At 43.1% G+C, this 14,266-nt stretch overlaps 1 protein-coding gene across 19 annotated transcripts in view; it reads left to right on the top strand.

Moving 5' to 3' along the window:
• DYSF (dysferlin) overlaps nt 1-14,266 on the top strand; it is a 256,063-nt gene that overhangs the window by 73,257 nt on the left and 168,540 nt on the right. For 10 of the 19 annotated variants that reach the window (XM_074195764.1, XM_074195790.1, XM_074195781.1 and 7 more), the window contains exons 5-9: nt 3,507-3,621; nt 7,134-7,226; nt 7,531-7,739; nt 11,326-11,454; nt 14,053-14,115. In XM_074195764.1, coding sequence (XP_074051865.1) covers nt 3,507-3,621; nt 7,134-7,226; nt 7,531-7,739; nt 11,326-11,454; nt 14,053-14,115 — 609 coding nt within the window. The remainder of the gene's footprint in view (nt 1-3,506; nt 3,622-7,133; nt 7,227-7,530; nt 7,740-11,325; nt 11,455-14,052; nt 14,116-14,266) is intronic. The other 9 variants (XM_074195818.1, XM_074195810.1, XM_074195853.1 and 6 more) reach the window with 1 other exon arrangement.

Below are 14,266 nucleotides of genomic sequence, written 5' to 3'. Positions count from 1 at the left end.
CCCTAGAATTTGTCTATGCTTCCCCTCCTCAGGATTCTGGGGTGTCAAGAGTGATTCTTTAATGTCTTGAGCCCCCACTGGTGTGCTTCTCTCCCAAAGATGATCAGTTGAGAAACTTTTATCACCTGACCCTAAGGAACTTTTAGGACGGGGATTTGGTAAGAGCAATTGGTGCAACTCCCCCACCCCACAAAGGTCTGTGGCACTCTTCCCCACAAGTACAGACAGAGTCCGAGGGAAAGTGAGCTCAACAGAACATCTGATGAAAGAGTAACACAGCTGCTGGGGGCTAGATGTTCTTTACCTGGATTCATGGGGTGTTCAATAAATTCCCCCTAAATATAGCGAATGATTTCATTCAGCCTATCCTTGGTTCCTGTTGCAGTTTCAATTGTGGAATAATCAAGGGACACCTCTATAGGACACCCATAGAATGATGAGAAATATGATGTTCTCTGGATCTTTTTTCCCTGTTTCTGAAATTCTTCCAGTTTTCACTAGCTTTGGGCATTTAAACACAACCCCAGGGGTACAATCAAGTTTCTTGGGCTCCTACAGGCATGATTCTTGCGTAACATCACTCTCCTTGGAAAGACTTCTCATACTCAGTCTGAAGTCTCTCATTGATTGGGCATTTTATTACTTATTTAAAGGGTCATGGGGTGTCTTGGCTGAATAAATGGCAATCAACTCCATCCTTATACACATTAGGAAACTGAGGCTGGGCAAACCTTGCCCAGGATTACACTGCTAATATGTATTTGAGGTGTGGATCAAACCCAGATCTTCTTTCTCAATGTACCTCACACTATCTTTGACTCCCAGATCTACCTTGCTATGTCCAGGCTTCAGAGGGCTGGGGTAGAGGTCTGAGCATCTGGAATGTCCATCGTGTATGGGAAATCTAGGACTGGAAGGGACTTTAGAGGCCATCCAATTCAACCCCTCAATTTTACAGATGAAGAAACCGAGGCCCATAGAGGGAGAATGACTTGCCCAAAGTAACACAGGCAGAATATACCTGATAAAACAATAAGAGTTTAATAAATGTTGACTAACTGTTGAACATAGGGTTCTGGTTCCACACCGGGACTTTCCCTACTATCCCATCACCTCTTGTGATCTTTTTTCCTCCTTCATTTTTGAGAATATTTCTGGTGTCTTGTATTCTCTCTGACCCATTTCATTTCCATCGACTTCCCTGTGGAATCTGCATCATTTCACCAATAATTTGTCTTTCAACCGATCTAGAAATAATTGAGTTTGGTGTTGGGTGCTTGACTGGATGGTCAACGGGTGACATCTAGTGGGGCTTTTTATAGTAGCAGCAAATGAACCTCTTGCTGACCTCCCTCATTCCTCCTCTCCAATTTCTTACTTCCCAGACTTCCAGGATTTCAATTGATCGTAGGATTTAAAGATGGGAGGGGCGTTGGGGATTACCTGGATCATTTTTCAGATGAGGCTCTGAGGGGGAAGCATCACCCAGACAACAAGGGCAGGGCCAGAAGGATGACATGGTCCATGAGGAGCCCGCCATCTATGAAACTGTGATTCTGAGACAGCTAGGTGACCTTGGGCATGCCCTCTGGGCCTCAGTTTCCTCCTCTGTAAAAACAAAGGGATTCGACTAGAATAGCAAGGTTCCTAATCTAGGGTCCAAAAGCTTCTAAAAAATAAGTCTTTTCATAAGTGACTTTAGGCTAGTCATTGCTAAATGATGACCACTTAGTCAAGAAAGAATCTTCACCTGCCTTCAAGGTGGTAGCCATTCTATACAGCCATATTCAATATACTCGGTTTCCTTTATAATCTTATGTATTTTATTTTACAAATTTAAAAACATTCTTCTGAAGAAAAGGACCATGGATTCAGAGTTCAGGATAATAGACCACAAGGACAGTCTAGAACCCTCAGCAGATGATTTCTAAGTTACTTCACCCTAATTCTAATATTTTGTGATACCATGACATAAACTTTAAAATAAAAATGTGTTCCAATATGGGGGGTGTTGATTGGTTGAATGGCTTCCTTGTCCTTCTCTTTTTTAAATCTCCACTGGCCTTATGAGAAGAGAAAGGGAGAAGGGAAAATGTAGGGTGTTCCAAAACTGTTTGAGCAGTTTGAAGCTAGACTTTTGGGAAGGAAGGGGTTATGATCCCAACAGGTACAGATGAAAACAGTTGTCCCCTTCTGACCTCATCAAAGAAGGAGAGAAGGGCAAACTTATTGTTTCTGCCCTTATATGCATGGGGCCTTCACACTGATTAATTGAAAGGCAGGGTCTGCCCCCCCCCCCATATGAGAATGTTCATCTCTCTCCTCCTTTGCCTCTGCCCTCTTTGCATTCTGTCTCAGACTGAATTGGTTTCACTGCCCTCCAAGCATGCGCCTCCAGATTCACGATTCCTCTGTCTTTCAGGCATGGAAAGCCCCCCGCCTTCTTTCCTTCTTTTCTTAGGATACGTTTCTTAATTCAAGGCTGCGCCACCTTCAATGGGAAGCCTGCCCTGGTCCCCTTGGTCTTACTGCTCTCTTTCTCTCCTCACATTTAATAGCATTTGTTTTTGTGTCCTGTGGTATTTAACCACTGGCTCTCTTAAAAAAACAATTGTATACTAGACACACCCCCTTGTACAGTGCTCAGCACATAGCAGGTGCTCAATTAATGCCTATTGGATTGGATAGAATTCTACTGAATGGGTTACCTTGGCACATGGCTGGCATGTAGTGGGTGCTTAATCAATGTTCATTGGATGGAATTCTACTGAATTTGTAACCTTGGCACCTATATAATGGTTGGCATACAATGGTTGCTCATTGATAACGTTCTACCATGTTTGCAACCTTGGCACCTTGTATAATGATGGCTTTCAGTGGGTGCTTAATAAGTGCTCATTAGATGGAATTATATTGTATTTGTAATCTTGACACTTTGTACAAGGTTGTTGTGAGGCTATTAGTGGATCCAAATCGGTTTTTTTATTTGAATTGAATACAATCATTTATTAAACACTTAGCATACGCAGAGATCTGGGATCAGCCCTTCGGCCTGGAAGAAGACTGAATTCTATGTTATCTTACTTTTTCCATTAAAGAATAACTATAGGAAGTAAAAGGAGTCCAGATAAGGAAAAGAAACAGTCACAGGAAGGTTGTGGGGGGTACTATAGTACCCCCTGGTGTTTAGAATCTGAGCTCAGATTACACCTTTGACACTTTTTGATCTTGGGCAAACCACTTAACCTCTTTGGTCTCAGTTTCCTCATCTGTAAAATGGTGGGGTTAGACTAGATAATCTCTGAAGTCCCTCCCATTACTTGAGCTGTAATGTTTTGACTCCCTCATATTTCTGAAGTGAGTTGGGGACAGGGTTGGGGTCCAACATTGCCCTAGGGAGGCTAACTGTTCCCCCTGGCCTCATCACAGCCTCTCTCTTGGGCTGGCAACATCACAGGCTCCTTGGTTGTCATGGTAACCTCTGTTCCTTGTCCTCTCTCTTGTAGGCATCTCTGGTCCTGCAGGCATCCTATACTCCTCCTCCTGGGGCTGCTCCCCTGTTTCCTCCTCCTGCACCATTGGACACCTCTCCTTCCTTGACAGAGATGGACACGGGGGCTGGTAAGAATCTCTCTCTCCCCTCCTGTTTAGTAAATTGGTGATACCCCAGACAACCCAGGATGGGGGGGAGTTCCCACCGGGGACTCCCAGGGTGGGCACAAAACAGACCAGTGCCAGACTTGGTGGCAAAAGCACCTGGGAACCCATCAGTCGCCTCAGAAAAACATCTCCATGGCTCTCTCTCGCAATGGTCTGAATGGAAGAATTGGGGTTGAGATGGTGGACGGGGGTTATTGATTAATATTGTTCAAGACTCACAGTTTCATTAGTTTGGGGAAAACTACTGGGGTAGAAATTCCTTCCACGGATGGGCAGATGGGCTGATGGGCATCATTTGTCATCTTAGAGAGCCACTGGAGGCCCTGAGAGTTTCGTCTTGAATACCTAGCCTAGGTTCTGAGGAAGGATTTGAATTAAGGGCTTCCAGACACTACACCCAAGTCTCTAACCACTAGTCTAGGCTGCCTCTCATAAACTGTATCACATTCCATTGTAAATCATTCAATGGGCTGGCTAGCAAGCATCTATTATCTACTCAGGTTAAGTATCATCATATCATGATCCTTTAATGCATTAAGGTTTGCCAGACATCCATACAATCATTTAAAACTCCTCATTTGGTCAGTTTGGAGCCCCAACCCCACCAGAGGGTGGTCTCATGGAGAGAATATTGGACTGGCATCAGGAGGACCTGGGCCCAGATCCCCACTCTTGTAATTCCTTGCCATGCGATCCTGGGCAAATTACTCCACCTGCCTTAAGTTCCTCCTCTGTGAAATGGGCTGATCCTTGGAAGGTGCTGATGGTGGGTTCAATGGAGCTAGTGAGCTCCTGTTACTGGAGTTCCTCCAGCAGAGACTGGATGCCCATCTGAGAGGGGAGTTGGAGAGGGGTCCTAAGGGAGGGAGTTGGAGTAGATGACCCATAAAGCTCCTGTGATTTTATACTCCTGAGCTGGTATGTGGAAAGGCAGCAGAATAGACTGGAAGTCCTGAGTTCAAGTCTCATCCAAGTCCCTAAGTGTCTCATTGCCTGAGAAAGCTCTCTAAGGCAGAAAATTCTGGTTGATTTGCATTAGTGGAGGGAGTCTCCATACCAGAGGGTCCCTAGGCTGATGAAATCATGGGTCTGGATGGGAAAATAAATCAAACCAAAGAGTAACTCAGCCTATGAGATCACTGATAGCCCCATCCCTAAGGGGCCATCTCTTTTAAGAACCTTGGAGAAGCCTTTCATTCATTCACTCCATTTAGACAAAGTAGTGGATGCCCACTCTCACCAGATGGACACATGAAAAAGTTGTGGTAGTTGTGGTCCTGCTGGAGGCCCCAGGGCTCATTGTTGGCCAGACAAGGTCTTGAGCCCCAGTAGTTACTCTATAACCCCAGTGACTTTCCCCTTGGGCCCTGCTCCAAGGGGGAATGGAAGGCACCAAGATGGTAGAAACTGAGCTCTTTCTTCTTCCTGATCGCAGAGGGAAGACACCCTTTCTAGACCTGACCCTTCCCAGGCTGCAAAACTCCTTTCATTCATGATAGCCTTTGGTCCTCCCAACAGCCCTGAGAGATCCGTGTCATTACTTTCTCCATTTTCTAGATGGAGAAACAGAGGTAGAGAGATTAAGTTACTCAAGATCACACAACTAATGGGGCAGAGGCAATATTCTAATATTCATCTTTTTTTTTTTTCTTGTGAGGCAATGGTGTTAAGTGAGTTGCCGAAGGTCACACAGCTAGGTCATTATTAGGTGCCTGACATCTAATTTGAGCTCAGATCCTCCTGACTCTAGGGCTGGTGCTCTATCCATTGGGTCACCTAGCTGTTCCTACATACATCCTTTTGATTCCCATTCAACTCATGGTTGTGTGGCTAGAGCTCTGAACCCAGAGTCAGGAAGACCTGAGTTCAAATCCAGCCTAAGACACTTACCTGCTGGGTGACCCTGATCAAGTCACTTCACCTTTGTCTGCCTCAGTTTTCTCAACTGTAAAATAGAATACCAGTTCCTCCTCCCAAGTTTATTGTGAACATCAAATGAGATAATATTTGTAAAGTGCTTAGCAGAGTGTAATCTCAGGACATCCCTCTAACCCCTCCCTATCAATCAGTTATCCCTTATAATAAAAATATACAAAATAAGAGAAAAAGAGCAGCTAGGCAAAGAGAACAGATGCTTCAAACCAGATCGACATATCTGTAGTATTCCACACTCCTAGTCCCCCACCTCAGCAAAAGAAGAGAGGAAGGCTCATTTTCTCATATCTTTTTCAGGGCCAGACTTGGGTCAGTATAATTAGTGTTCAGTTTTGTTAGAGCAGCTCTGTGGTACAGTGGATAAAAGTGCTGGAACTGAAGTCAGAAGACGTGAGTTCAAATTTGGCCACACTTTGTCACTCTGCCTTTCATCAAAAATTAGAAGATGCTACACATATGACAGGTCCAGGCCAAATGCTACTCATTTTCAGCTTGGGGAGAGGGATCCAGGAAGGCTTCAGAGAGGAAATGTCCTTTGAACTCAGCCTCAGAAAATCCAACTTCACTAAGTATTTATTAAATATTTCCCATGGGCCAGGGGCTCTGTTAAGTGCTGGGGTCACAGAGAATGGTGAAAGACAGTTCTTGTCCTCAGGCAGCTTACAGTCCAATGAGGGAAGACAATGGACCAAAAAAGATAGACCCAGGATAAATTGGAGATAGTCATGGAGGGAAGGCACTAGAATTAAGAGGTTAAGAAAAAGACTTCCTCTGGAAGATCCATCCATCCATGTCTATGTATCATTATCTGACTGTCCATCTAAATCTTGAACTTTTCCCTCTATGGAAGGTAGATCAGTGGATAGCATGGATAGGTACATGTATGGACTAATGGCTAGATAGATGGATAGATGGATGGAGAGATAGATAGATAGATGAATGAACGAGTGGGTAGGTAGATATAGAGATAGATCGACAAATAGATATAAAGAGTGATAGATGAATAGAAGATGATAGTAGAAAGGGCATCAGCAGCAGGAAAAATGAGATGATGTTTATGAGATGAAAAAAAGTGATGTAGTGGATAGAAACTGGAGATAGTCACAGAAGGAAGGCACTAGAATTAAGGGGGTTCAAAAAAGGCTTTCTCTAGAAGGAAGATTTTTTTCCTGGGCCTCAAAGGAAGTCAGAAAAGGTAGGAGGTCGAGATGAGGAAGGCTCTATGGAAGAGGGGGCATTTGGCAGGATCTTTAGCTAGGTGGAAGGAAGGAGAAGTGGAATGATCCCAGTTGAGTACTTGAGGGACTTCATAGACTTTTATGGAGGAATCCCCATTTATTAAGCTATTGTGGGAAGAAACTGAGGCTGAGGATGTCATCGGGAAGCTTCCTAGAGGGGCCACCTGGCAGGCAGATTTGGAAGGAGGCCAGGAGAGAAGTGACCAGTGAGGGAGGCTGGTTAAGAGGAGTGGGAAGGCTGGGTCTGTCAGCTGAGGTCTTCACCTACTTTCTGGGGGTCTGCGCCCTGCCCTATGCTAGGTATGGGGCCGAGCCACGAGGAGACATGGTCCCTACTGAGTGAAAGCACCGTGGACACCAGATACTCGGGGAAGAAGTGGCCAACCCCAATGGGTGAGAGAGGAGTGGGGGCCCTGTCCCTCCTTCCCACCACCTTCTCTTCCCCATGTAACTCTTCACTCACCTTCATTTGGCAGCTCTGGGGGGGCTCGGGCCATCCTCACTCTTCAACCTCTTCGCTAACCGACCTGGTTTCTCTCAAGTTCCTACTGAGACCAGCTGCTGTTCTCTTCATCATTCTTGGTTCTCGAGTTGCTATAGGACAGGGGGTGGCAGGGGGTGAGATGTGTGGGGGCACCCAGGAAGTGTCCTAATGAACTCTCACAGTCTCCCTCTCTCCCTGTTGGTGGCTGGGCAGACACAGGGGGAGAGGAGGACATGGAAGAGCAGGGTCTCACCGGAGATGAGACGGAAGCATCTCAGGACAAGGGGGCTCCTCCAGGGCCTGGGGGACCAGCGGCCCCGAAGAAGTTTCCCCTTCACCCACCACCACCACATCATCCAGGGGTCAAAAGAAAGAGAGGCACCACCAAGAAGCTCTTGTCTGACAAACCCCAGGACTTCCAGGTGACCGAATGGGGCTTCTGTCTATCTGCCTGCCAATCTGACTTCCTTCCTCAGTCCCTTTCTCTTTCTGTTTTTTTATTTTTCATGACCAAACAACAGCTGCTTATACTCCCAGCACACACAGACCTAAGGCATTCCTGAGACAAGGAAAGGTCTTTATTAAATTGTAAAAGTTAGACATATATGTCACAATGTGGAAAACCGCATTAAACATGCTATTTTTTGGTCAATGACGTAGCCCTTAGGTCTTAATAATCGAATATTTTAGCTGGTCAGTAACCCAAACTCTGGGATGAGATCCAACCTGCTCTTTGGAGGATGGAGTTCCAGAGTGGCATGATTGTTCTGCGGAGTCTCTGCCCAAAGGTTTCAGTCTGTGGCTTATCCTTCCATCCCCGTAGCTAATATTTAACTAATGCTTTAAGTGAGGTCTACCAAGCAATTTTCATATGTAAGTTCACTAAATCCTTACAATCCTGGGAAGAAGATTCCATTTTGCAGATGAGGAAATTGAGTCTCAGAGAGGTTAAGTGATGAATTTCCAGGAGGTCAGATCATAGATCAGAACTGGGCAGAATTCAAGAGGTCCTTGAGTCCAGCACCTTCATTTTATAAATGAGGACCCTGAGGTGTCCAAAGAGATTTACATGATTTGTTCAACACACATAGGGGTCAGAACTGGGATATGGACCCAGAGCCTCTTCTTCAAATCCATTCAGTTTAAATCAATTAGCATTTATTGTGATCCTAATGTGTGCCAGACTCTGTGGGGGGCACTGGACATAAAAAGACAAACCTGAAAACAGTCTCTGTTCTAAAAGATAAGAAACATATATATCTATATATTTCTCCACACACACACACACACACACACACACACACACACACACACACATATATATGGATCAAGTCATTGGTGGGGGAGGGGGGGATTCGAGCAAGAGTCATCAGAAAGGGAAGAGACTTATAAGATCAGTCCTGAAGGGATTAAGGGATTCCAAGGGGCCAAAAGACAGTGGTGAAGGGGAGAGATGTCCAATCTTGTGTTATAAATGATCCATGCAAAGGGAAAGAGGAGCAAAGATACCTAAATGTAGGTCTGAGTGCCTCAGGAAGCAATGAGTTCTCCATCCCTGCAGGGCTGCATGCAGTTAAGGCTGGATGCCCACCTGGTAGAATCCTGTATTCATCCATCCATCCATCCACCCATCCATCCATCCATCCATCCATCCATCCATCCATCCATCCATCCATCCATCCATCCATCCATCAATCCATCCAAGTCTATTTATCATTACTAAGTATCTTTTCACTCTATGGAAGTTGAATAAGTAAATAGATGGATGGACAGATAGAAAGATGGATAGATAGGTAGATATATAGACTGATGGATATACATATATACATATATATATAAATAGAATGAAAAAATAAAAAAATAGATGGGTGAAGAAGAAGGTAGGGACAGATAGACTGACAAATAGATATAAAGAGAGATGGATGAATAGAAAATGATAGATAGTAGAAAGGACATCAACATCAGGATAAATGAGATGCAGCTAAGTGATGTAGTGCATAGAACACTGGCTTCTCCAGTCCATTTTCTCAACTGTAAAATGAAGGGAGTGGCCAAGGTATTATTTAAATTCTCTTCCATGTCTAAATATGAGACCCATGATTTGATGTCTATTTATCTATCTCTTTCATATTTTTTTAGGGTTTTTTTTTGCAAGGCCAGTGGGGTTAAGTGGCTTGCCCAAGGCCACACAGCTAGGGAATTATTAAGTGTCTGAGGCCGGATTTGAACTCAGGTCCTCCTGACTGCAGGGCCAGTGCTCCTCTATACACTGCGCCACCTAGCCGTCCCTCTTTTATACTTCGGTCAGTCTCTTCATATAGCTATCCAAATATTTATTCATCCATCTATCCATCTTTCTATCATCCTTTATCTATCCACTTATCCCTTTTCACTCATTTATCTATATCTATTGATCTCTTTTTATCCATCTGTCTATATTTATCATCCATCTATCTTTATTACTTATCTGTATCCATCCACCTATATATATCTTTCTATATCTATAACTCTCTACCTAGCCATATCTATCTATCTATCTATCTATCTATCTATCTATCTATCTATCTATCTATCTATCTAATCTATCCATCTATCTATCTATGTATCTATCTATCTATCTATCTATCTATCTATCTATCTATCTATCTATCTATCTATCTATCCATCAGTCCATCTGTCTGTCTATCTGTCCATCTATCTGTCTGTCTGTTTGTCTATCTATCTATCTATTGCAGCTAGGTGGCACAGTAGATCACTGATCTTGGATTCAGGAGGATTGGAATTCAAATCCAACCTCAGTCACTTGCTACTTACTAACTGTGTGACCTTGGGCAAGTCACTTAACCCTGATTGCTTCCCATCCAGGGTCATCTCCATTTGTCCTGATTCATATCTGGCCACTGGACCCAGATGGTTCTAGAGGAGAAAGTGAGCCTGGTGAACTTACTATCTGTTTGTCTACCTAGCTCACCTGTCTCTTCCCATTCATATCAATCTATTATTCCATCTGTTCATCATAAAACTCTTATTTTGTCTCACCTGATAAATTTATCTACATATTCATCCCCTTACCCAACCACAGCTGTGTTATTTTCACCAATGTGCTTACAAAGCACATTGCTGACAAATCATTATGTAAAACTAAGAATCCCTCACGTTACTGAAAAACTGCAATACGCAAACAAAATGCCCCTCCTTTCTGTACTCTGCCATATCACTTTTTTGAATCTTGATTTCCTCCTCTTTAACTTGAGGTGGGCTAGGGAAGAGAGGAATAGGATGACATGATTTAAACATTTCTTTCCATGGCTGACATTTTATGATTCTTTGACTAATCGAGGGAGAGATCATAATATAACTAGGAGGCTTATAAAATTTCTGCGAGGAAAAGACCCAAGTTATTTATTGATTTTGTATTTAAAAAATATAATTATTATTGATTAAAATATATAAATATTGCCAGCCCTTAAAACACTTGCAAAATTTTTTCTTCTTACCCCAAATCTGGAAACAAAGGCATTTTTGAAATCACAATTTTCAATATTTAATATTTAACATTTAATATAGCAGCTTTTTGCTGGGGAATATCACATTTATTGTCTACTTTCATGGAAGGTGACACAACCATATTATGGTATTTGGAGCTACTCTAACTAAAGAATTAAGGCCCAACCATGGGCATAATGATGTTTGTCCCATGGATCAGATGCCACAAGACCACAAGCTTGATCAGTATTCTTTCCTTTACTGTTTTGGATGGTCCCTATGGTTGGCAACCTGGTCCCATCACTTATACAGAGCAACTGAATTTTGAAAATATGAGTGACCTTGGAGAAAGGGATATGTTGTTGATTATTTCATTCCTAATTCTTCTTTTAATGACCTTTTGGATCATTCATGCTTTGGCCTTAAGGGAATTGGTTCTTGAATGTGTCTTTTCCTTCCTTCCTGTTTCCCCTCTCCCATCTTGGGGATGTCTTCCTGCTCCCTGTACCTCTCTACCTGCAGATCAGGGTCCAGGTGATAGAGGGGCGCCAGTTACCGGGGGTGAACATCCGGCCAGTGGTCAAAGTCACAGCTTCAGGCCAGACCAAGAGGACGAGAATCCGCAAAGGCAACAGTCCAGTCTTTGATGAGGTAAGAGACACAGTGTGGGACTCTTCTCTTAAAATCTCATGGTGACCATGGGAGAAACTTGACCAATTGCTCTTTGTCTTTATGTGCTGGGACTTTTCTCTCCAGAGTTGGAGTCATTTCTTATCATAATTGTTGAGCTTCGTTGGTAAACCTGAGTTCCTTCATAACAGAATTTCTAGTGGTTCATAGGGACCCTCTTCAGCAATGGTGGTCCTGAATATGTGACAGTTAGAGGTACAGAGATAGCAAGACTGCATCCAAGTCTTCAGATCCCTAGAGTCCAAATCTAACACCCTTTCCATGACTCTGCATGGAGTCTTCATGAGAAAAGTAATAATAAACAAATAAATAAAAAGCCCCATCACCTAATGGCCAATCCCTGTTGAAGAGAGTGTGCCTTTATCTCATCTCCTAGGAAGCCCTGAACAGCTGGTCCTCATGTGGTAGATGCTCATTTACACAGGGCCCTTCTAGCTTGTGGGATTACCAGGGCCACACTTCCTTGGCGTAACATTTGAGAATCTGGGGTGCCTTCCATACCACACTATAGCATTAGAAGAGAGTACAGGTATTTGAGTCAGGCACACCTAGCACTTACAAGTTGTGTGTTACCTCTTAAGCCTCAGTTTCTTCATCTGTAAAATGGGGGTTGGATAAAATGGTCATCCAACATCCCATGGTGGGATATGGGACAGTTGATCTGTTCTCACTGATTGCTAGGACATCCCCTTCTGAAAAGCCAGCCTTGGTCTTGAATAAACTTAGAGGAAGAAAAACTCTGTACCCATACCTGAGCCAAGAGAGCCCCAGGGAGGCATGGGGAGTCCAGACTGGTGAAGTAAAGGGGGGACATTGTTAGATATGAGCAGTGACTGCCTTAAAGATATGGTCTGGGGCTCAGTTTTGAAGTCTGGCTCTCTTCTCCCTTGGATATCTCCTTATAGAATAGAATACAACATCAATACAAAAGATCTCTGAGAAGACCCAGAGTAGGGAGGTCAGATTCAGAGATTGGGAAAACAGGAGGAATTTTTTTGGGGAATCTGCCATCAATTTTTTTTGGCAAGACAATGTGGTTAAATGATTTGCCCAAGGTCACACAACTAGGTAATTATTAAGTGTCTGAGGCCAGATTTGAACTCAGGTCCTTCTGACTTCAGGGCCTATCCACTCTAGCCACTGTGTCATCTAGCTGCCCATACCATCATTTTTGAAGGAATTTTTGTAGATGGAGGAGAGGGCATGGTTTGCCTGGCTAAGGAGGGAGCATATGACAGGTTATTAGAAGTATCTCAAAAAGAAAGTTTGTTGTAAGACAAACTTTATCCTGCTTAATTACGGGCTAATTACTTACTTTTCTACCCCCATCTACCCTCCATCCTTCCAAATTCTCTTGTATTTATTTAGCACCTGTTCAGGAAAAAAAGATAAGTTCAGACATATCTATCTATCTATCTACATATTTATCTATATATATGTTCAGACATATATAATGATATATGTCCTTGTTTCCTTTCTCTTTGTTTTTAAAGTGCCTAACACATTGTAGAGATTAGACAAATACTTCCAAATTGATTGATTGATTGATGAGACCTGTAGTTTCTAAGACCCAATCCTCTGAGGATCCTTCCAGATCTAAAACACTAAAGTCTTGTCTTCCTGTGACTGTGAGCTCCTTGATGGCAGGACTAGTAGCCCAGGGTCACCTCTACATTATGGTCACTCATCACTGGAAAACTTTTATGAGGCTTCCTCTTCTTTTCAGTGCAGTGATATTTCCTTCTGTTGACATGCTTGAATTATTTCATCTTTCTCCCATGGTGGGGCAGATAGAATGGATGAAACATAGAATTTTAGAAATATAGGGTCAGTGGGGACCTCAGTCTACCACTGACCAGAAATTCCTTTCCCACTGTCCCCAACAAGAGATCATCTGTTTATTCCTGAAGACCTCCACAGGGTCTCCACCTGATACCCAAAATGGCCCTCTTCCCACTTTGAGGCAATAATTTTTTAAAAATTGGCATCAAATTTAAATCTGCTTCTTTGTAAGTTAGGCCCATTGCTCCTAGTTCCTCTCTTTGGAATCAAACAGAATTAGACTAATTTATCTTCCTCTTCTGTGTGACCACCCTTCAAATGCCTGAAGTTAGTTAGCATGCTTCTCCAAGTTCCCATTTTTCAATACTTCTAAGAAATATTTTGGTCTAGGTGAGTCTTTCCTCCCTTTTAAAAACCTCTCAAGGCAGAGCTGAAACTAGGGCAGGGTGATCAAGGCTTGGCTGCGGGGTGCTGAGATTTACAGGGTGTACACTTTTGACATGATGGCTCCTTTTGCATCCAGAACCAGCTAGTTTCCCCTCCGACCCAACTAAATTTGTCTTAATTCTTAACTAATTTTTCACATAGTGAATTGCAAAGTTGATTTGAGGACATGTTTTGTGTAATTTGCCTTTGTATCAGAATGACTAAAAGACTAATGGGGAGACTGGTCAAAGAATATGAATGATCTAGGGTTTCTTGTTCCCCTCCCCCAACCCCTTACCTTCCAATGTCTGACTTTGAATAGTGATTGGTTCTTCCTTGATGTGTTGACAGACCCTGTTCTTCAATGTTTTTGACTCTCCAGTGGATCTGTTTGATGAGCCCATCTTTATCACAGTAAGTGGAAGGAGGGAAGGAGGGAGGGATATATATATATATATATATATATATATATATATATATATATATATATATATATATAGAGAGAGAGAGAGAGAGAGAGAGAGAGAGAGAGAGAGAGACAGACAGACAGACAGAGAGACAGAGA

Source organism: Macrotis lagotis, chromosome 1 (assembly GCF_037893015.1).
Source record: "Macrotis lagotis isolate mMagLag1 chromosome 1, bilby.v1.9.chrom.fasta, whole genome shotgun sequence".
In the NCBI taxonomy this organism is placed as follows: Eukaryota; Metazoa; Chordata; class Mammalia; order Peramelemorphia; family Peramelidae; genus Macrotis; species Macrotis lagotis.
Note: the sequence above shows the minus strand (reverse complement) of the source record. Positions and strands in the feature narration are given on the sequence as shown.